Source organism: Plectrocnemia conspersa, unplaced genomic scaffold (assembly GCF_051122295.1).
Source record: "Plectrocnemia conspersa isolate PC_06_02 unplaced genomic scaffold, ASM5112229v1 ptg000009l, whole genome shotgun sequence".
Lineage (NCBI taxonomy): Eukaryota > Metazoa > Arthropoda > Insecta > Trichoptera > Polycentropodidae > Plectrocnemia > Plectrocnemia conspersa.
The window spans coordinates 10809558-10833988 of NW_028277173.1; the positions used below are offsets into that span (position 1 = coordinate 10809558).

General features: G+C 31.4%; 3 protein-coding genes across 5 annotated transcripts in view; 2 read left to right on the plus strand and 1 right to left on the minus strand.

The window, feature by feature from the left end:
* The window catches only part of LOC148231899 (tyrosine-protein phosphatase 10D-like), a 52001-nt gene extending 40658 nt beyond the window's left edge, over positions 1 to 11343 (plus strand). Inside the window, exons 4-23 of one of the 2 annotated variants that reach the window (XR_015810692.1) lie at positions 133 to 339; positions 438 to 606; positions 1787 to 1977; positions 2039 to 2139; positions 2209 to 2319; positions 2394 to 2588; positions 2719 to 2842; positions 2913 to 3194; positions 3266 to 3574; positions 3794 to 4072; positions 4143 to 4443; positions 4655 to 5141; positions 5210 to 5405; positions 5567 to 5801; positions 6689 to 6875; positions 6955 to 7212; positions 7809 to 7972; positions 8036 to 8274; positions 8468 to 8632; positions 9721 to 9858. Coding sequence is in view for 1 of the 2 variants with exons in the window: in XM_088192479.1 (XP_088048605.1) it covers positions 133 to 339; positions 438 to 606; positions 1787 to 1977; positions 2039 to 2139; positions 2209 to 2319; positions 2394 to 2588; positions 2719 to 2842; positions 2913 to 3194; positions 3266 to 3574; positions 3794 to 4072; positions 4143 to 4443; positions 4655 to 5141; positions 5210 to 5405; positions 5567 to 5801; positions 6689 to 6875; positions 6955 to 7212; positions 7809 to 7972; positions 8036 to 8274; positions 9721 to 9752 (4067 nt within the window). In the remaining variant the exon portion in view is untranslated. Of the gene's footprint in view, positions 1 to 132; positions 340 to 437; positions 607 to 1786; positions 1978 to 2038; positions 2140 to 2208; positions 2320 to 2393; positions 2589 to 2718; positions 2843 to 2912; positions 3195 to 3265; positions 3575 to 3793; positions 4073 to 4142; positions 4444 to 4654; positions 5142 to 5209; positions 5406 to 5566; positions 5802 to 6688; positions 6876 to 6954; positions 7213 to 7808; positions 7973 to 8035; positions 8275 to 8467; positions 8633 to 9720 lie in introns of both variants that reach the window. The other variant, XM_088192479.1, reaches the window with a different exon arrangement.
* A 652-nt stretch (positions 11344 to 11995) lies between these two features.
* LOC148231900 (uncharacterized) lies at positions 11996 to 17326 on the plus strand. Of its 2 annotated transcripts, none has more exons than XM_088192371.1 (11): positions 11996 to 12161; positions 14238 to 14495; positions 14569 to 14675; positions 14747 to 14892; positions 14958 to 15157; positions 15216 to 15524; positions 16029 to 16077; positions 16150 to 16237; positions 16319 to 16472; positions 16524 to 16693; positions 16766 to 17326. In XM_088192371.1, the coding sequence occupies exons 1-11, from the start codon at positions 12129 to 12131 to the stop codon at positions 17181 to 17183; spliced, it is 1932 nt and encodes a 643-aa protein (XP_088048497.1). In that variant the 5' UTR covers positions 11996 to 12128; the 3' UTR covers positions 17184 to 17326. The 2 variants fall into 2 exon arrangements, with proteins under 2 accessions (XP_088048497.1, XP_088048496.1); XM_088192370.1 differs by lacking the exon at positions 11996 to 12161 and adding an exon at positions 12259 to 12881.
* Positions 17327 to 21684: 4358 nt separating this feature from the next.
* Positions 21685 to 24214, minus strand: LOC148231901 (solute carrier family 22 member 21-like). The gene has a single exon (XM_088191599.1). The coding sequence runs from the start codon at positions 23687 to 23689 to the stop codon at positions 22040 to 22042; it is 1650 nt and encodes a 549-aa protein (XP_088047725.1). The 5' UTR covers positions 23690 to 24214; the 3' UTR covers positions 21685 to 22039.
* Between the last annotated feature and the right edge of the window lie 217 nt (positions 24215 to 24431).

The following is a 24431-nucleotide window of genomic DNA, read 5'->3' on the forward strand; positions in this document are numbered from 1 at the left end:
AATCAATCTATACTAACACATCTAACATCTATAATAATTTGATTAGCTAAGCGGAATAATTATATTGGTAAGAGTAACATAATCACATGTGTTATTTATCATGAATTTAATATTATATTATTTAATTTATAGAACCGAATACTCCTGGAAAATTCATTGTATGGTTCCGAAATGAAACTACTCTTCTAGTACTGTGGCAACCTCCGTATCCAGCTGGAACGTATTCGCATTATAAAGTATCGATTGAACCTCCAGATGCTCTTGATAGTATCCTTTACGTGGAAAAAGAAGGAGAGCCTCCTGGTCCAGCTCAAGCCGCTTTTAAAGGATTGATACCAGGTATGTGTCATACATATAGTTAGGTCCTTGATACTTTTGACCTTGCAGTATTTAGTTGTAAATTTCATGTAATCCTTGAATATTATTCTGATTTATAGGTCGAGCTTATAATATATCAGTTCAAACAATGTCTGAAGATGAAACATCAACTCCTACTACAGCTCAGTATAGAACAGTGCCTTTACGACCTTTAAATGTAACTGTAGAAAAGAATTCAGTCACGTCCAGTTCTTTCAAAGTCATGTGGGATCCTCCAAAGGGTCAAAGGTATATATTTTTTAATTTTATATTATAAATGTTGAGATAAAAATGTTTTGTCAAAAATGAGTTATAATATCCAATAGACTAATTTATCTTCCAAACAATTACAATGGCTATGCTCGAAAACGCATAAAATATACATATATGTATCATGCGCAGACGAGGCGGTGAGATTCTTTCCCTTTCAATCGCTCGCGTGTTAAGTGACAAGAGTGAGTGAGAGATAAGAGCATGCGGTCCGCATGCCCTTATTAAATTTTAGCTTGTAAATACTGCATAATAAATTTTTATGCTGATAACATTACTTAGGTTGATCCCTTGCAATGAGCATTATTTTATTCTCCGCTTCTGCTTTCAAGCAATATATAAATCGTCGTTTTTGTAGTTCTAAGCCATGAAGATATCGTTTTTAGCAAATAAATTGTACGGGCTTTAGAAAAAAAAATTTTTCGATACTGTCGGTATTTCATTTTGTAATACCGGTAATATAATAATGTCGATTTTCCCCAAATACCGATATTACCAGTATTGCAATCCCTAGTCGAAATAGAGTTGGACCTTATTTATTGTGCAAATAGTTTCTATTCCCAAGATTTGAAGTAATTTTGTTAAACTTCATTAATTTCAAATGGAGTGGGTTTGATACGAGCCATTTTTATTATATTTATCCACCCATTGTCTCAACTCTAGCTTTTTGGTTAATGAGACCAACATTTTTGTAACACTCACGGTAAGAATGACCTCATATAAGAAAGGTAATATGTATCTTTTTAATTTTCTTTCATAATGTATCACATATTATAAAAATCTAAAAAGTGTATAACAATTATTTTACCCACCACATGAATCGCAAAATATGCTAAGTAGTAACTAAGGTATTTTCGTTCAAGCACTATTAATAAAGTTATGTAGCATTGAGTACACATTGTTACTACTTTTTTCACCATTGTTTCAGGATAAAGATAAAATAATGGTTGTATTTTTAGATAAACTTTTTAGATAAACCTCTACGACTTCTTCGATTTTGTAAACACTTGAGCGAATTCATCGCGAATAGAAATGACCAACAAAGGCCATTACATGTCTAATTTGTACATACCGGCTTATTATAACTTATTATGAAATAAATATTAATTACAACAAGGTTTTGAATAGCATCTCATTTCATGGTTTAATTTATCTTTAGCGAATTTGACAAATATCAAGTTTCAATATCATCCCTCCGACGTTCACAACCAGCCATGAGAAACCGCGATGAAGGCCAAGCTTGGTGGGAGTTCAAAGAGAACCTCGAAGCTGGTAAAACATACCAAGTGATAGTTAAAACTCTCTCCGGGAAAGTCACCTCATGGCCAGCCACTGGAGACGTCACTTTAAGTAAGTAGCAATATTTATAACAAAATCCAACATTTTTAATAAATGTATGATAATTTTACAGAACCGCTGCCTGTTCATAATCTGAACTCTTATGTCAACGACGACGGCAATCTTGTAGTGCAATGGTCTCCATCTAATTCGAGCACACAAGATAGTTACAAAGTCATTACACTTCCTATTTGTTATCGGATAGTCTTAAATCAATTTTATAATTATTATTTAATATTTTAGATCAACTATCATGAAGTCGAGACTTTTACCGGAGATAGTAACACTGTCGTATCAGATAAACCTCAGATCACATTAGAGAGTCTTTTACCTGGTCGTAACTATTCGATTATGGTGATTTAATAGTTATTGTTAATTTTAATAGTATATTGCTTTTTTTTATAAAATATTTTATTGTGTTCTTTTAGGTTCTAGCAGTTTCTAATAAAATGGAATCGAATGAAACTATCCTACATGTCACAACTAGACCATCTTCTCCGATCATTGAAGATTTGCGACCGATTCATGCTGGATTGAATATAAGTTGGAAGAGCGATGTTAATTCGAAGCAAGATAAATATGAAGTGTGGTATAAGCGTAATGATTCTGGACCTCCAGAAAAGGTAATTGCTAATTTATGACATAATAGTTATATTACCTGGCTTCGCCTGTCTTTTGTTACCAGTTGTATCTTATCTTTCAATACTTGATCATAGACTGTTTATAAGACTAAAAATTATTTTTTACCACAAGGTTTCCACAATGGACGGCCGATTAGTAATACGCAATCTGTTCCCTGGCGCCGTCTACGAAGTAAAAGTTTTTGCCCTTAGTCACGATTTACGAAGTGAACCACATGAATATTTTCAAGCTGTTCGTAAGTAAAATACAGCATTAAAGAATTTATCATTTATTACATAATACTTTAATTAATATTAACGTTTTAGTGCCACTTCCGCCAACAAACATGTCAATTGAAAGAGTCTCGAGTAATTCAGTATTAGTGCATTGGAAAGGGCCTGATTCAAGTTCGTCAGTAGTGAGCGAATTCGCTATAAGATACAGAACCGAGTCAGACACACAATGGGTGAGATTACCGTCAGTTCCGGCGAGTTCTACAGAAGCCGAAGTAACCGATATGACATCTGGAGAAAAATATACAATTCAAGTCAACACCGTAAGTTCTAGCGTTGAAAGCACAAGTCCGCAGCAAGTGAATCATACAGTCCGTGAGTATAATTTTTTTATGATACTATAATATCAATCTTGACAATATGATATTAACGTTCATGATTTTTAGGTCCAAATCCTGTTTCGAATATAGCACCTTTAGTCGATTCTACTAATATTACATTGGAATGGCCAAGAGGAGAAGGTCGCGTTGAAAGATATGTGATAACATGGTGGAATAATGATCCTGATTCGTCGTTAAGAAATACTAAAAATATAACGAACTCTCATCCATCTACAGCAAATATACCGGAAAGTGAACTTAAACCGGTCAAAGTACTGATCGGGGATTTGATGCCTGGTGTTCAGTACAATTTTGAAATTTTTACAGTATCGTATAATCTTGATAGTGAAAAAACTAAATTAACGACAAGAACTTGTAAGTACTTACAAGAAGATAAATAAAAAAGTAAAAGCAAATTACACTGTACAACAATTTTAAACAAAGACAAAATAACTCAAAAAAACTACACAGTTTTAAGAAAGTAAAATTAGAAATATACGTGCAGAATTGTCTTGCATTGCCTTTTTTATTCATCACCATATTATATTTTATTTTTAATTATTATAATTGAATAACACTATAATTTATTTTTAGTACCTTTGATACAATCTGAGGTAGTGGTTGTAAACGATCATCACGAAAGGGATTCCGTAACATTAAGATACACGCCGACGCCTTCATCTTCATCTAGATTCGATTCATACAGATTCTCATTAAGCGAACCCAATATTCCTGTGATTGAAAAGGCTGCCAACGATTCTGATAAAAAAGTTACATTCCGCGGTCTAGTGCCTGGAAAGTTGTACAACATAACAGTGTGGACAGTGAGTGATGGCGTATACAGTCAGCCTATACAGAGACAAGATAGACTCTGTAAGTATAGATAGATAGATGTAATAAAATCAAATCAGTCATAATATAATTAATTTATTATATATTATAGATCCAGAGCCCATAACTGAATTGAACGCTACTCATATCAGCGATACAGAAATCACTCTCAAATGGGACACACCTCGCGGCGAATGGAATGCATTCGAAATACAATATCTCAACACAGAATCCTCTTTATTGCAGAATGTCACTTCAAACAATTTTATAACACTTACGAATTTAAAACCGCACAGAAATTACACGTTCACAGTAGTCGTTAGATCTGGTTCGGAGTCTAGTATTTTACGAAGCTCGATTCCAATCTCAGCGTGGTTTATTACATTGGAGAGTGTGCCTGGTCAAGTTGAAAGGTAATTTTAAATCTATTACTTTCGTACCCGGCTTCACCCAAGTTATATTGTATCTTTCAACTTTCTTTCTATTCGAGCATCAGCACTGAATTAAATAGTATTAGTGAAAACAAATAAACATTTTATTTCTAACCTAATCTAAGTCAATGATTTTTTCTCCATATTATCTGCACTGTTATGTATTTTTTTTTTATTTTGAATATAATTTTAGTTTCCATCCGATGGATATTCAACCTGGAGAGATTACGTTCAACTGGATATTACCAGTAAATGAACAGAACGGCATCATACGAAAATTTACAATCACATACGGTTTGGAAGGATCTATCCATACCCTCACTAAAGATTTTAAACCCTGGGAGACACAAGGAACTATTAAAAACCTGATCCCAGGAAAAACATACATATTCAGAATTCAAGGGGAGACTAAAGAGGGTTATGGACAAGAAGCCATATGGAAGCAAAAGATGCCGATCCTCGCGCCGCCGAAACCGAGAGCTCAAGTCGTACCGACTGAAGTGAGACGAACGCCGACAACGATACAAATACGATTTAGAAAGAACTATTTTTCGCCACAAAATGGAAACATTACTATGTTTACCATAATAGTGGCTGAAGACGATTCAAAGAATGCTTCTGGTTTAGAAATGCCGTCTTGGAGAGACGTTCAAGCTTATAGTGTTTGGCCTCCATATCAGGTAAAGTTATACAAATTGATATAATGTGTATAATAATTGCATTTTCAATATTAATAATACATTTATAGGTCATGGAGCCATACTATCCGTTCAACAACAGTTCAGTCGAAGATTTTACGATCGGTTCCGAAAACTGCGACGCTAGACAAGTTGGTTATTGTAATGGACCATTAAAATCTGGTTCAATTTATAAAGTGAAGATCAGAGCATTCACAGCTCCTGATAAGTTTACTGATACTGCTTACAGTTTCCCCATACAAACAGGTATGCACAGTACAATATTTTCTGAAAAAAAATATATTTATAATTCATTTTTATATTTTATTTATGCTATCTAAGGAGTATTATATTTGGGTGAAGGGTATATTTATATAAAAAATATATTTATCGATGATTTATATTGATTTTGCGTATTGTTCTTTCAGATACCGATAATACTCCTATATATGTTAGCATAGGAGTGGTTGGTACTATCATAGCTTTAGTAGCCATACTCATATTAGTGATTAAGAAGAGGAGAATTTCGGGTCGTAAAACTAAAGAAGTGCGTAACGGAAACGACACAATGAGTCTTCCTGATAATATTATTGAATCTCGACCTGTTAGAATAACGGCTTTCGCCGAGCACTACAGACACATGTCAGCAGATTCTGATTTTAGGTGTGTATTTTTTGATTTTATTAGCGTGTTGAAAAATCAACGGAAATCTAACCTATTTACCAACAAACATTAATGTAAAAGTAATGTAACCTAACAGTTGAACTAAAAATATATGTATGTATTAAATGTAATATATTAAAAAAAAACAAAGTTTAATTAAACACCGGCGTACACAATGACGATGCATATGCTCATATGCGTAACCATCAAAGCGTTTGTTATAACTATAACTTTGTGTAACATATATTTTCTAAATATTCAATAGTTTGTTAGTAGTGATAACACAGGCCTGCGATGTAAAATTTATCTTGAATGTAAATAGTGATTTATATAGTGTTTTAGGTGCTGATTACTGGAAAAGTAATAAAAAAAATCGGTCACGTACAGTTTCTTCACACATCATACTTCTAATTTTGCCATTTAGTAGAATGAAAAGTACAGTAAAACGGTTTTTATGTACAATACATATATATGGTATATTAAATAATTATTTTAGGTGTGTTAACACTTAAAAAGAGAGTACAGATCAGAATCAAAAGCATTTGCCGCCAAACTAGATGAAACTAGCATAATTACAACAAAACGGATGAAAACCAACTTAAAGCAGTTCACTAACCTGTTGGCGCCTGTCTGTTTCAACATCCCTCGCACATTTACTCTACCATTTCAGTACCTCTCCGGTCCCTTGGTGATAAAATCCGGTGATAAAAAAAAATTTATGCCATTTTTAAAATCAGCACTAAAAATTGCATAAAAATCACTTAACAAAACTAAAACAATTTTCAAAAAGTAGTTTTTTGCAGCCCTGTGTAATCAACGTTCTATAGTATGTATAATTAAAACAATCCACGTTCACTTACTAATTTCGTATAACCTTTATAAAACAGATTTAGTGAACAATTTGAAGAATTGAAACAAGTCGGTCGAGAGCAAGCATGTACGGCTGCCGATCTTCCATGCAACCGGCCGAAAAATCGATTTACAAATATTCTTCCATACGATCATTCCCGATTTAAACTCCAACCTGTCGACGATGAGGAAGGATCTGATTATATCAACGCTAATTATGTTCCTGTAATATATATTTTTAATTTTAAATATAATATTATACATTAAGCTATGAAAAATATTATATATTTATTTATTATTATAGGGGTTCAATTCACCTAGAGAATTTATTGTGACGCAAGGTCCCTTACATTCCACTAGAGACGATTTTTGGAGGATGTGCTGGGAGAGCAGTTCTAAGGCGATAGTGATGCTGACGAGATGCATCGAAAAGGGTAGAGAGAAATGCGACCATTATTGGCCGTTCGATACTCGGCCAGTGTATTATGGTGATATATCAGTTACCATTCTTAATGATAGTCATTATCAAGATTGGAGCGTGACAGAGTTTATGCTTTGTAGAGTAAGTATAATGCTATAATTTAATTTTATAACTAGCACTCACTATTTCAATCTAACAACTACCGTTTGATAACGGTATAAAAAAAGAATCTATATTCTTATCATAGAAGAAAATAAATTGAAAAAATCATCAAAAATATGCTTAAATCTATAAATAATTTGTAAGACTTACTTAATCATTTCACGTTGAATTTTAATAAATGTCACTTCTTCCTTACTTAAGAACTAATAACAGAGCGCTGCTCCACTTATATGCATGTTGCAAGTGTGTCAGACATTTTAACCTTCTACTGTGCCTTCATGTTGCATGCTTGATTCGTACTGCCACCCGTGACAGAAACAAATTGTACTATTTAAAATCTGCGCTATTAATATAAAAATATTAGTCAAAACTGCAGAGGTCATTTGTTGATCAAAAATAGGTTATATATAATTCACAGTTGATAAAAACAGGTGTCTTAAATTGCCAGACATTGTTTATTTGTCAGTAAAGTTGATACACATGCTCTTGATATCTAGGGCCTGTTATATAAAAAAACATAATTAACACAAAAAAACGTAATGTTATCATTCTTATGAATTTGATTTGCTTTATAGGGTGACTCACAACGCTTCATCAAACATTTTCATTTCACTACTTGGCCTGATTTTGGCGTGCCAAATCCTCCTCAAACATTAGTACGGTTTGTTCGTGCATTCAGGGAAAAGGTTCCACCAGATCAGCGACCGATAGTGGTTCATTGTAGTGCCGGAGTTGGAAGGTAATATATTACTTTTTAAGTAATTTGCAATGAAAATATTTACAATTTAATATTTTTTTGCAGATCTGGTACGTTTATAACTCTAGACCGGATACTCCAAGAGATTAATAGAAGCGCCGAATATGTCGATATATTCGGAATTGTATATAACATGAGAAAAGAGCGAGTATGGATGGTACAGACTGAACAACAGTATATATGTATTCATCAATGCTTATTAGCCGTTCTTGAAGGACAAGAGATGAATCACAACAATCAATCGCCGGCTCTCCATCAAATACATCACAATTCAGCCTTTGAAGGTATTTTATTATTTTATATACATTTTAACGGTTCTGGTTTTACCCACGTGGTTCACGTAATTCATATATTATACACATTTATTATGCACTAACCATGAATAATGTTATATTTTATTGTCGATACTAGAAAATCTTGTTTCTTTTATGTAGATAAACACGTTATATTATAAACATAAACATTGTCTTCATCTAGTTCCGTTTGCTACGTTCAAAGAAAATTCGGTGGACACCAGTAGTATGAGCGAGGATTCTGGTCTTCCTACGGACGAAATCGAAAGATGATGGGATATAGAAAATCTAATATAAACATAATTTGTACTACTGATCTGGCTTATATTTCACAAAGCTTTGGTTCAGGGTCTGTAATATATTGTAAAATATTAAGCATGCATTTTATGAATAATACAATAACATAGTTTTTTTGCATGATATATATTGTTAATTTTGAGATTCTAAAATTTATAAATTGTTTTTTAATACATATTGTTGGTTTGGAACGTAAAAATATTTGTCATTTTTTAGTTACATAAGAAACAACTGGAATTGGTCAATAACTTTATGTTGAATAGAGTTGCAAGCTATAACTCGTATAGAAATAGCTAGATAGTGTGTGTTGCTAATGATTTCACGGCGTTATTTTGAGTAAGAGCATCAATTGCTCGTTGTGGATCAACTGCTGTCGTGAAAGTGTCATTTCTTCTGTAGTATAGTGTCACTGAATATTGGAGTTTTTACCCCGAAAAGGAGCAATGTAATTTTTGTCTTGCCTTTATAAATGCAATTGAAGGTAAAAAGATCCAGCTGCTGTAAAAATATAATGTAAAAAATAGCAAACTGTATTCTGTAGTAGAAATGTACTATGAACATTTTTTGATTTGAAGAAACTTGTCACAGAGATGGCATCATTAACGCATTTAAACACATAGAAGATCAAGTAGTTTAAATTACATACAAAAAAGGATCAGAGTTTTTTTAATATTATATAATAATTCTTACAAATAAAAATTCATTGTAGCTGAATAGAGTATATTAGAAAAATAGATATTACGAAGGTCAAGAAAAAAATACTGTTTCGACAAATAAACTTATTCCATGATATAAGTATCATTTTAAAAACAATTTATAGCTTTTGTTTATGTTTTATCTAAATATGTATAAATACATGAATTCTATATTTTCTGCTTTTCCACTTTTAGAGCACTTTTCAGAACGTTCCCAACGCATCACTCTTTATATTTTTTGTAACTATTCTAAAAAGATCAATGAATATTGGTCCATAGGTAGCATTGCCTACGTAACGTTCTCGAAGTGTCACACGTGGAGCTTTCTTAAAAGCTTGATGTAATTCTATAAACGCATAATAATTTATGTTTTTTTACTTACATATGTATGTAAATGCAATAAATCATTCCTTTCCTATTATTAATCATTATCTTAATTTTTCAGATGACGAAGGTATTGCAGAATCTGGCATGTGATTGTATCCATTTGCATTTAAAATACTTAAAATAAGGATATTTTCACATAAAGCATTGAACGTCAAAATGTTCAGCAGCCTTAAATTAGAGAGCGAAATATAACAAACGTTAATTGTAAATATATAGTATAGATTTTAATGATAATTATGTATTTATGTATTTTCAACATATTTTTATCTTCAGTATTATTTAACTGTTGGACGATACCATTATGTGTAAATATATTTTTTATTTATATAAGAATCTGAAAATGTTAATGAGAACAATTATTGTGATGACTATATTATTGTTTTGTAAGTCTATTTGTTTATACAAAATGTTTTTTTAATAGTATATAATTTATATATACATATATGCATTTCTAAATTTTTTATATCTATATAAAACAGTCAGTATTTAATGTGAATTTCTTAAAATTTTTATATTACATGTCACACAATGGATATTAAACGTAACAACATTATTTGTATAATATAAAACACAATGTTTTACGATTTAAGTACTATTACGCGGACCACATGACAATGTGTGATTATGATTTATATTAAACTGTGCCTTGTGATATTCGTTAGAAATAATAATCTTGTACTGAAAATATTTAAAATGCACAAAAATATGTAAATGTATAGAATTGAGCATGCACTCGTTTGTATAATACATAATGTAATGTGAGGTATGATTTTTATTTTACAGTCCATTAAAAATGGACTTTATACACGTGAAAAATAAACTTTTAGTGACGAATCTCTTGATTCACCTAGTCGCAGAAAATTATTACTGTGAAAAATTTGATCATTTCAAATGATTGTTGAAAACATAAAAATAGCAATTAAATTTTAATTGAATACCAGATTTTTTTTATAATTTTATGACATCCTTTATATTATTATTTATTAAATTTGAGATATGCAAGATTGTATAACACTCGAATTATTGACTATGTTAATTATAAAATAAACTATTGAGATTAATTCCGTGTACTATTTTGTTAGGACAATTTTGTAAACCCCGAATTGTTTTTCTTTAATCACATACATATGTATAAAAAATTCTATAAAATCTCCAATACAGCTATATGTATTATATCATATTTTTTATGAATTTTATTAATTTACCAGGAGATTACACTTGTATAGTATTTTAACTATAACATGTACAAATATGTAAACAACAATGTAAAATTAACATATCGATAGGGAAAATATAAATATTTTACGCAAGCAATTATATAGAGTTTATAAGATGAATATAAAAACGCCAATTATTATACTCATTTCATATAAATACAAAATGTTATTCTTCTAGTTTGTACAATAAAATAGGTTTTTATCTGTTCGATGCTGCTATATAATATTTTTTATTTAAAAATGAATCTATTATAAACAAGAATTTAGTTAAATGTTTCATTATTACATTTAAAATAGAGATGTACTTAAATATAATAAAAATACTCGTTGAGATGTAAAAGTGCATTGCAAAAATATTTTTTTCCTTTTTTAAGCTCGTCTCACAAGTGTGAAAATAAATGTATGCTATGTCTAATAGACATGATAGAAATAAGTTATAAATAAAAGATATTGAATATAGTAAATGAAGTTTTATTGTATTGCTTTTTTATTAGTGACCTATAACAGTATAATTATATATTACTTATATAACTATAGTATCGTGAGTTGTGATTTGTTTTATAATTTAATAAAATAAATTCTAAGAATGGAAAAGTTCATTAAAATATATTTGATTTCCAAAATGTGTCGTTTGATTATAAAATGTGAAAATATCTTCCTTTATTCGTATTTCCTAAATATGGACACCCACTAATTTGTCTGAAATTCCAGGTCAGTATTCAGTTACATTACAATGGAAATTATTTTTATTGTACAATAGAAACGAATATAAAACTCTTGATGTATAACTAAAAAACATGTTCTTGTTTGATTCATTTTAATATGTAGCCCGTTTATATCCAAATCTGAGTAAATTACTGTGTTTCGTAATCAAGAAATACGATTTATTTAGTTTATTTTGAGTGTAGAATAAAATACACAAAACTTTTATTAATATAACTTTATTTTTAAATGTATTTGAAAATCCATATTTTTTTAATTTTCTTATTTATTACCTAGAATTATCTTGATTAAAAAATATTTATTTGGATTAAAAATATAAATTATTTTATTTTCATTAAATTGAATAATATTTATATACAAATTGAGTTTTTAATTAATTAGCATATTACTTTCGCATTATCGCATCAATCAATTAGTATTCGTTCGTAAATAAATTATTACGAGTATTGTGTTTGTAACAAGCCTAGCACATCCCTACGCGCCTCGGCCGCGCTCGATTCGAAGACGCCATTTTCCTTCTCGAAAAATGAACGCCGTGTCGCTCCGCCCGACTACGCAGGTATTTACAACATATATTATATTGACCACCATTAAACCTAGATACCGTTGTGCCACATTTTATAAAATACAATACACCGACAACGTTTCATTGCGCGTTTAGAGAAAAAGTACATTTTAATTTTCACTAAGCCACCATTTTGAATTTATCAATTTTCGGTCGCGCAGTTTCTGATCAAGAGTTATCATTTAGATGTAGGAATCGTTCATATGTATCGACGCCACGTATTGTACGTAAATATTCTACGGAAAAATGTATGTAGATGATTAAAAACGAGATAGCATTATTTTCACTAGATCTACCTACATTACGCGTACAGTAGATGTATACAAATTTAATATATAGAATATAAAAATCACAATTATGCAAAACATATCGATGATACTTGTTTTTTATTGAACTTTTCAGGAGAAACAAATCAGCGTTTGTACACTAGTTCAATTATTGCTGTAATTGAAACGTCATTGTCTTAGCCTAATGCCCCCCCCCCCCCATCCTCCACATCAGTTTTTCCTGCATTAATTTAATAAATATTCAATTAAAAATAAATGTGGCAATAAATTTATTTCTAATTGAATATTAGCCTTAGTAGTTATGAATACCATACAGATATAAATCAAGTGTCTGAAGTAGAATAGTCTTGGAAGTGGCAGAGTCCTCGAAAAGCTGATGTTGCCGTCTGAATACTTGCAAACTCTTTCATACGTTCCTTGCAACCAGGTTAGACGAATTACGAACATATTTATTTAGATCAATAAAGGCATATGGTAAAACTCCGTCTCTCTAATGAAACGTAAGTATTTTTCCTGGGTGGCTATCCATAAACATGTTGTGATGTCTCCATTGTCCTTTTACGCGAATTAATAAGAACTACTCTATTTGCAGTGGCGGATTATAATATATTGAAAATAAGCGTTCTATTGGGGCCTCAAAATTTACCATTTCTTCTTGTAAAATATTAACATCATAAACATGTTCGTTAACCGATAAAAAAATGGTTAAAATCTTAAAATTTTTATTTATTTATCGAAAATGATATTAAATACTCATAGAATATGATAATATAATTATTAATTTTCTGAATCGAAATCAAGAAAAATTGAAGTATATATACATATATGAATATTAAAGTATAAGTTAAAATTAAGTACAAGTTTAGAATAAGTTATAATTGAGTATAAGTTTATTTGTAATTATATTTATTCTTAATAAACCAATGATAATGACAATTCTTTCATTTGAAAGCATTTGCATTACTATGTTCTTAAATAAATCTACATGTGTTAATTTACAAATAATTTTAATTATCAAAAATTAACATTTCTATTTTGTTATACATATTTGAATTCATATGAAAAAATGATTACTGCATTAAAAAAATCTGTATTTATTAGGGGGGGGGGGAGAGATTCCAATTCCAAATGCGCTTAGGGCCTCCCGAGTCCTTAATCTGCCACTGTTTTTTTACATGCAATGTCATGCGTTTCGACAAGCACAATACATTATTAAAAAAACTAAGGTCTACGCTGTTATTTAACAAGTATGTATGTATGAAAAATCTACTAGAATATAAATATTGTATGTACTATTGGGCAAATGTTTATGCAATACAGGGACTCTCACTTCATCTTTTTCCAGTTTGGGGGGGAAAGGGGAAGGCAAAAGCTGGCCAGTCAGTGGTCGTTTTTTAATATTTCCATTTCATTAAAATTAATAGTATTTGATTTAATGACATGCATATGCGTTTATATTAAGACTTTTTATAACAATATTTTGATTTACAATAAGAGAGAATTGAATGAACCATAACTAAACCGAATTTTGACCAATAGGAGAGCGTAAAAAACAATTATCCCTTCTTAGAAGCAATTAAATCGTAACGGGGCGACACGATTTTATTGCTTTTGATGTGGATTTTTGACTTCTGAGAAGTGATAATTGTTTTTGCGCTTTCCTATTGATCAAAATTCGGTTTGAATATCTGTTGAAGACTGTAGTAATATCTATAAAGGTAGCTTTTGAATTATTATATACCTAAAATGTATTTATAATAAAAATATAATAATTTAATTACAGAATGAGCAATGGCAACGCTTGTTTCCAATGGAGGTAATGAGAAACTCAACCCAATCTCTAAATTTCATGAAAAAATTAACAATGATTGGAATGAGCAGCATTGCTTTCACCAGAGATATATTTCCACGGCAAGCTTTCGAATTTTTCGAAATGGATAATTTAAAAATTGCTGTTATGAAAGAACGATCTATGTGTCCCCAAGCTTGTGAAACGTACAAGTGGATTAAAGCAGCATACGATGCAATCGACAAGCAATATGTACATATATTACCTATTTTTATGTTGATTCTATAATAAAAATATTAAATGAAAGTTTAAAATACCATTTCAGCTCAAACAGCTTGTATTGTGTATTTATAAAAAAGAAAACGATTTTGACTCCCTGATTGAATCATACTCTTTCAAGTATAAATATGAAAATAAGGAAAAACATGATCTGTATAGCAATGTTTATTTTATCATTTTAACGATAAGTTTCAAACGATATGTTCAATATATGAAATTTTCAGTAATCCACGAAGCAACGATATGTTGGAAGCTATAAAAAAATCAACATGCTTAATGTTAAATTCTATTATCCGTCTAAAAGACATTTGTAAAAATAAACTGCCTGAACATTATTATTTGGGAATACAGCTGTATTATTTTGACGAAGGTGGGTTATTAATTATAATTTATATGTATATATATTGGTCTATATATATTTTATTAATAATGCAGCACCGAATGACTATCAACCTGAAGGTTATTCACAGTGCTTCGATCAGAAAAAATATAAATCTTTCGTCATCTTTGGTCAAGTACATACACCCTTTCATAAAGTATTGCTGAAAGCTTATTTAGACCGCTGCAAAGAAGATGATTTTTTAAAAAGGATTGGAGATCCAATGGAGCAGAGTATAACGAAAGATCTTTCTAAAGTAAGTTTAATTGATTTATATAATAATATTGGTATTGTTTTAATATTTGTGATTATAGATGAATATTCAAGGAGAAACCATTAATAACGAGACTGCAATTAAACTTAAAGAAGTCGATATGAATGAAGGAATAAATATCATGGGTAATGAACAAACTGAAATTGTGGATAATGACGAAACTGACGCTACTCAAAATGAAGAAGCTGAAAGTACTCAATATGAAGAAACTGATATGAGTATAGATGAAGAAACGGAAATTATAATGGAAGCTAGCCCACAAAGAGAACCAAGCGAAGAGATTAATTCATCAAATATAATAATAACACAAAAAGGAACAAAATCACATAATTCTCAACTTTCTGAAAAAGTAATAATAATAATTATATATGTATATATATATATATTTACATCAGTGGCGTGCCGTCCATACATGTGGTAGATTCAAAACGTCAACCGCATGTACGGTTGATGGCGAGCGACTCGGCAGTTACACATGCTCGTGTTTATAGTCGGTCAACCGTGCATTCGGGTTGATGTTTTGAATCTACCGCATGTATGGACGGCACGTCAGTTATCAAGTCAGTTTATAAATTCGAGCGTATGTTAGAATTTTTATCTTTATTTGTACATCGTATATTTAATGTAATAAATATACATTACTGTAAAAAAGCGATATGTAAAAGTCCAAACTCAAATATATTCTTCATATGTATATCATCTGTATGGTAGGATCATATACATTATAAAGATGAAGATGGTACGGCCAAAATTCATACATACTACATACACATGAATTTATGGACTTACCTGATACTAAATATTGTGTTATTTTTAAGATACAAAATAATGTGTTTTTTTATGATAATTTTAGGGAAGTCTTAAGTTTGCATTGCCTCCGAAGAAAGATTTGCCAATTTTATGTATTATCTAATTATATCTAATCAGTATGATATTAGTTATATTGTATTACTATTGTTGATTTGTAATTCCAGTTACTTCCTTAAATGAACATTCATCCGAAAATGAAATACGTTGTCCATGTGATAAAAACGTGGACTCGAAGCATATGTTGAAATGCACGTTAGTAATAATTTTCTCGAGTGTTGTAAATCTTTAGGACTTTGTTATGTATAATAGTTCTCTAAGATAAATTAATTTCAGTTTTTGTAATACCCGGCAACATGCATCATGCTTTGGACTTATTCATAAAGACAAACCTGTCCAGAATCACATATGTGATATTTGTACCTTAAACGGCACATCTACAACTTGTACGGATCCTTTTCTACTGCAATTAGATTCAAGACAAAAACAGGTATTTAATAATATTTTTACTTTTCAATTGCATAAATAATGATTATTATAGCGTTTATGTGAGTTTCGTCTGGCTTTGATACACTGCTTGAACCTTGAGGATATTGACGCTTCTGTGTTTGTAAACGATTTTGCAATGTCTAAGAATAGTGCCATTAAACTTATGAGCCGCTTAGAAAAGAAGGACGTATTTATTTATCAGTCTCCGTTAAAAGTTCTCAGGTTTGTATTACATGATGTAATTCAAATGTAATAATCAGGTTTGTATTACATGATTTTTTTTTATATTTTCAGCCTTACGCAGGTACGTAAGATAGACCAACATTTCTTGAAAACAAATCTTATTTCAAAGTACTTCCAAGAGAATTTTGATAGTGTTAATAGTGAGCAATTTGAAAATTCGAGCGTTGTGAATAAAGTAAATTCTGAGCTCACACAAAAAATACCTGAATCGGATGAAATTAAAATTGTTAAGCAAGTACAAACAAGACGTAAGTCCAAAAGGCAACAAGATAATTCCAACGTTATGGATGTAGATGAAAATTATAACACTTATGTTATCAATAAAGAAACTACGGAAAAAAGGACGAGCAGTCGAATCAAACACCCTGTTTCAAAATATACACCAGACATTGTAAATCAATGTCAAGATGACGAAGAAGTGCCCAAGAAAAAGTTTAAAAGGAGTATTACGTTGTTAAGAAAGAATTAGTTGTAATTCTGTAGATTTTTATTAATTCAATTTTCATCATTCCTGTGAATATTTTATTATATTTTCAAAGTTTAAAAAATATTATTTATTATTTACTTATTACAAAGTAAAAAGTTTTCTACACAAGTAACTTTTACATGTAATTTTTTATTAAGATACATGCATTATAAAAGTTACTAACCAATAGAAACATTTAATTTATTAAAAAATAATATTTTTAGTTTATTTTTCAAGATTTACTTTACTTTTTATTTATATTACTTGTTCTAATTTACGTATTAAATACTATAAACGTAATTATTAACTATAAAAGTTAAATATGATATTTTTTTCAAAACTACTTATTTAACACATTATCATTCAAAGACTATGGTGTTTTCACTATTGAAGCTAAATTTAAACAAATCTGTGACATAAAGTTGTATAATAAGTTGATACAATTCTATAGAGACGATTTATAAGTATATAATAATAAAATATATGTAAAAATAGACATCGATGTTTTTTCATCTAAAATTACTGTTCAATGCAGATAATTACCTCGTTCCATAAATACATACAAGTTATTTCAGTTTTGACAGATTTGGCCCTGGTACCATCTAACTTGGCCATTGCCATTACCGAGCATTTAAATAATTATTGTATAAACATAATTTATTTTAGCTAAGAGTTATTATATAAACATAGTTTATTTTAGCAAAATGACCTATATATTTTTTTAAAAAGCTAGAAAAATATATAGGTCATTTCGAAAAGTTTGCTCAAAGATCTCTGAAATTTTTTTGAGAAAAAAAAATTGTTACAGAAGTGCAAAAAATGGTAATTTTGAACAATCCTTCTCAAATAACGACGTCTGGTGGAGATTTAATTAAGCAAGTTCGAAGCTATATAGCAGGGTTTTACAACCCGTAGGGAATTCCCAAGTTCCAAATTATCGTGTTCCAGGGGTGAATTACTGAAATTGTTCTTATTTGAAAAATATTGTAATCATTGATATTAATTACGTTTTGTGTTCTGGTCTCAGAATTTACACTTTATATATTTAATATTGATTAACGTCCATTATTATAAACTGAGAAGAAAGGCCTAAATGTGTTATTTGTATCAAGTTTTGTCAAACGATTCCATGAAACTGTAAAGTTTAAGCAACATTTTTAGAATGTTCATCCAACATACAAGGCCAAGAAAAAAAGATTTTTTGAACGTCATGGGAATGCTCTAAAAAATGAAACTGGATTCAAAAGGGGATTCTTAAGAAAAAACGATAATATTATTAAAGCTTCTTATGTTGTAGCACTAGATATAACAAAGCATAAAAACACCTAATTGGGGAAATTTTGATCAAACCGTGTGCTTTAAAAATGGAAATTGTGTTGGGAAATTGCAGCGGTTTCACTGTCGAACAACACTGTCCAAAGGAGCAACTGGCAACTGACATCAAGGTTCGTGTAATGCAAGAGATCAAGTCTGCAGCATTCAGTTATTTTAAATTTAACTCGATGAATCGACTGATATAGCCTCGTATTCCCAGTCTTTGCAAAATATGTTTACTCAGGTTCATTTAAAGAGGAATTTCTCTTTTGTTCTCTTCTTGAAACAACTATCAATGCCACATATATTTTGGTAAATGTTTAATTTTTCTTTGAATCAGAAAATCTTTTATGGACTAATGTCTGTACGGATGGAGCACCAGCTAGCTATGTTATGGGGAAAATATGAATTTCAAGCTTGTGTAAAAGTGCGATCTCCAGAAGTGAAAGGCTTTCGATCGTTAGGCACTGCCTACAAAGAGACTGCCAGCTATATTATCAAAAGTTTTAGATCAAACAATTCAAATTGTAAATTTTGTGAAAAAAAAAGTTTCCGATGATTGTCAAGACGAATTTCTGGAGCTGAAAACTGATTCTGGGGCAAAAGATATGTTCAATGAACAATGAAGCACATGATTTTGGCCCAAGATGTACAATTTCCTTTTTATTAACAGTCATTTCTATAAAGCTATTAATTCCCAGTAGTTATGTGGGGATCTATTTATATATTGATTTATTCATTCATTATAGCCAAAACTTGGCGACACTCTGGTAACACTGACATACGGTGGTGGAAGGCAGCATATTCTTTTGGTGAACCAAGACGGGAAGACAATGATCGGTGGTGCCTCAGCCACCGTTCGCTCGCATATACATATTTCAATAACAAACATGTAAACCATATAAACTTTTAATACAAATTCTAGTGCAGCGGCTCAATTTGTGTGTAATCGCCACCCGTCACTCAAATCTGCCCTGAATTATTATTAAATTATACTTAAATAATACTACTGATAAACGTGAATAATTAAATCTTATAATCTTCCTTCGCGACATTGACTCTCTCGGGAGGGACTTCACATCGGACCGAAGGACCAGTGAATACACGATTGTTTTGAATGTCTTTTTTCATCTTTCTACATACTTAACGATACGCAGTCTCATCCCGCATCCGAGCTTGTCAGACGTCGAGGGTAAAAGAAACCGAACAGAAATTCCCACCCGGTTTAAGCATCTTGGGCATAGCAACCGTTTTGGTAGGCATGTCCTAAATAAATCCGAGTGTTCACTTAGATAAATTATTCTGGCTTATTTAAAGACGCTCTAAGTTGTCAATTTAAAAGTATATAAATACCAGTGTACGCTAAAAAAGTTTTCAAAAACAATAGTTTTCTAGAAAGCTATACCAACATAGATTTAGTCTAAATCGGAATATTTACACAATAATTACGCAGACTTTTGAAAGTCATCAATTATCGCCAATTATTGCAACATGAAATCTCTTTAACACTTATTTCATAAGCTTCGAGACACACGCAAAGAAACAATACGATATTATTGTTGTATGTATTCTTTGTAGTTATCGGATAGTCACCCACAAATATATTCGTCCAAGCTTCAGCGAAGGACTAGGATGAATGATGTCGCGCTTCACCACATATTCACGTACAACTGCGTAGTACTCGTTAAGACCGCATGAAATGAATTTTATATTTGTAGTCTTTTCTTTCTGAATATATCTTCCCTCATTTTAATTTAAATAAAGGGCTGAAATTATCGATCTTACGGCCAAAAAACAAACAAAATCTAATCTTTATTATTGATCTTACAAAGTCGATCAGATGATTGTCAGCACGTCGTACGGTAAGAAATATTCAAAGCAATTTGTGGAGTGTGATAATGGTCATCCGCCAAAAACTAAGAAGGACGACGATTGGAGGAATTTCCCATCCAGCATGATCGTCTCGGCCACTGCTCGAAGGTCCAATAAAGGCGTCTTGAGTCGCAAGAAAGAATCTGGAGCGTCGGTCAATCTTTGCGACGAAATAGCTGAAACATGCAAAAAATTAAACGAAGCACAACAAGGATCACCTTGTGGTGAATCAATGGAAAGGAAGTACAAAAAGGAAACATTTACGACGGAATCGCTGATTGGACAAGCGCCCTTGAAAAGACACAGCAAACAACGCATAGTCTTGTTGGAGTATGAAAACTTAGCGTTTCAACCGGGAGATGATAGGAGAGAGATGAGAAATGTCGAAATGGATGGATTGAAGATTCTGCAAATGTACGCAGAGACGAGATTTGATTATATACTCCACGAATAAAATAAACATAGATATAAGGCATTATTTATTATAATATAATATAATACACAATTAAAATATTAAGTAATATATTTATAAATTAAAATCTGATACGATTGTATATTAATAAAAAATATTGTTTTCAGTCTCGACAGACGTTTGCGCATGCGCTTTATTTTTAATTATATCAATAATCATTCTTAAACAATTATAATATATCAATGAGCTATATAATAATACTGTGTAGTTCATTTCTTTGTGTTTTCTTTATGCTATATATTTATTAGGAAAAACACGACGTTGCTACAAAAAATAGCATTAAAAATTATGTATTTAAATAGCTTGTTCTGTTTTTTTTTGCGTTAATAAATAATAAAATAGTAAGTTATGACTTATTCGTTGGTCTATTAATTTAAGAAAACAATAAGGCGAACTATATGTTATTCTTTATTATTACTTCTATTCCCAATAAGAAAAATATTACACAAAAATATAAAAATAATCACTTGAATACGCCAGATGAAAATTCAAATATGACCTAAGTTCAGAAGTGAAAAATATGAGTTCGCCATTAATATTCTCAACGCCTTATATTAAAAATAATTTAAATAAAACAAGAAAAAATATTTTTGTGCAATAGACAAATTGGAAATCAGAGTGGAATCGAGAAGGTTAAAAGTCCGGACAAATGAGGACGTCTGGAAATCCTAGTCTACAAAAGCTGTTATTTATAGATGCTTTAAAAAATGGTACCAAATAATAGTGAACGGAGAAATGACCACACACCATGCGATTTTTTAACAGCTTTAAGAGTTTGGTTTTAGATACAAATTAAAATAAAAGTTACACTTTTATAAGCTATGATAAAAAAATTAAGAGGCCCAGTTGTGATGTAAAAATAGTATATTGTAGAATGTAGATACTTTAGTGTTTTAAAATTAGTTACATACTAAATGTTAAATAATCTGAAACTCACAAAAATTTTACTATTTAGCCTAAGAATATCTAATCTATATAATAAAGAGGTTTTAACGAAATTATTAAAAATTCTAACTAAAATATGTTGTGTAATATGTTTATCAAAAATACAATTTTGTGAAATTATATCATGAAAATATTTATTAACTGTTTGATTAAATACATTTTAATATTATATTTAGAGTAAAATGTAAAATAAGTTATAAATATCAGAATATTAACTGAGTGATTTTTTTTGTTGAAATGACGATCAACTATCATGTTATTTATCTGTATCATCATTCACTTTGTAATCAACGACTTGCTTCCCAATGTTTTCAGCTTCTTCAATCGTATCTGGAAGTTTTATGTTTAAAGTCTCCGGAAAAATTAAAATGGAAAGTCCTGATATAATACCAGTGGCTCCGAATAATATCATCGGTAAACCGCTGAAGTAGATCGCTAAAAGAGGAGTCTGAGGAGCTAAAATTCCTCCTATCCTTCCCAACATCGAACAGCATGACATGATCGAATGTCTGAGACTCGTCGGAAACAATTCTGTCGTATAAATATACACAACGTTGAACGACACTGTGATGAACATTTTGCCTAATAGATAAGCGACAAGACCCACTTGCTGCTGCTCAGACGGAATCAACAAGAACACGAAACAAGAAACTGCACTGCCTATCAACGAACTGCATAAACAGATCCTTCGACCGACTGTATCCAACATGAGCACAACGACCGCTTGAGCCGGCAGTTCGACCAATGACACCAAAATGAAGTTCAGATACGGATTGTTTTTATTGCCAACAATTGAGACGGCGTTTAAAGACAGTCCATAATACACAAAAGCGTTGGTCATCCAACAAAAGGCGCAAACTGTAAAGCGTATCATTAGCTTGCGAGATTTTAAAACTGCTTTCAATGGCAGTTTTTTATTAACATTCGAACCATATCCATCGCTTCGAATGCAATTCTGCTCCGAAGATAAATGTTCCAAATATTTAGACAGTTTTTCCGATAATGACACTTTATTTAGTTTAGCAGCTTGTCTTATGATCTTACTGGCTTCAGGACGCCTACCTTTAACCATCAACCAGCGTATACTCTCAGGAATGGCCCATAGAGATAATATCATTATTAAAGAGGGAAAATATATGACACGCAGAAGATAGCGCCAATATGGAACTAACCAAGCTGCTACTCCTAAACCGACAGTTGCGATTCCACAAACGACATTCATGATTGTACTACCGAGCACTCTTTTTCCTGGCACCATTATTTCAATTCCCAGAACGAAACTTGCACTATACGCTCCGGAGCCTACAGCCGTGACTAAAAACTCAAATAACAAGAAGAACCAGTAATTAGTTGCAAAAGATTGTATGACACCTATAACGCCACTTAGCACAGTTCCGAACACCATAACACTTTTTCTTCCTAGTGTATCTGATATTAATCCGCTGACAGAGAGGCAGATGAATTGGCCTATGCTGTTGACCGATCCAACTAGAGCTCTCTTCCATTCTTGACAAGGTATATCGAATTCTTTGACGATCGTTTCACCTTCTCCGTACACATATTCTTCACACGGTATCGTTTGATCGATGAAGTTTATAGCAGCACAAGAATCATCGCTGGAGTTCAATATTTTACGTTCGCATTTCGAAGGAACGTCGTCTGAATAAGGTAGAGCGTATATCATCCAAGACGTATTATAGTTCGGTCTAGGAATCGCATCGCATCCTGGTACAAGACATCGATACTGCGTGTCTCTAGCTGTGAAGATGAAACTAGCCGAAGTGATCGAGTTGAAGAATATTGCGACGGCTATGAAGAAGAAGCTGATGACATGAAATTTACCATGTCCCAACTCGGCTATGATCGTGTCGACATCTATGCTGACGACACGGGACAATCTTCCCATTGTGGAGATGCAGGAGAGCAGTTGTCGACTGGACCGGGTCAAACGGACAGACCTCCGTCGTATGACCTTATGTAATAAATCTCGGGACACCGGCGCGTATGTAAATATGCCACGGGAGAGGAGTGCGCGAGATGAATTGATACATTTGTTATTCTAAGGGCGTCTTCCACATACATACGTATAAATTAGATAATTCTCCGTGAAGTGAGCAACGACAGTGGATGCACGCTAAAGTAGCAAGACTGTGTTGTCACAAGACTGTATTGACAAAACAGTTCGAAAATTTGACTTATGTTATTAATACATACTTCATATTAGTATTAGGTCACCAATTAATTTTAAAATTAATAACAATGTGCTTAATCGCACAGATGTGGTAACCGATTTGGGTATTCAAATTCTACATTTCAATTAAGAAGCTCTAGGGCACTATGTGCCTTGTATATTCACCTAGTGTGCGGTACTGTCGAGCATACTTCTCTGGTTGCCAAATAGCTACTGATTTACTTTTTATAGAAAAAGGCAAAAAAGTCCTCCTGTACATAAAGAAATATAAATATTATCCATTTTTATTTTCCACAAAATTCCTACAAGGTATGCTAGAATATGATTCCCTCGAGTCACGTCGACGCGTACACTTGTTTCTGGTAGGAAATATGTATACACAATCCGAAGAGTATAGAAAAACTTCGTTTTTGAGTACCGTTTAATAATAAATAATAAAATATTAATTTTATAGAGA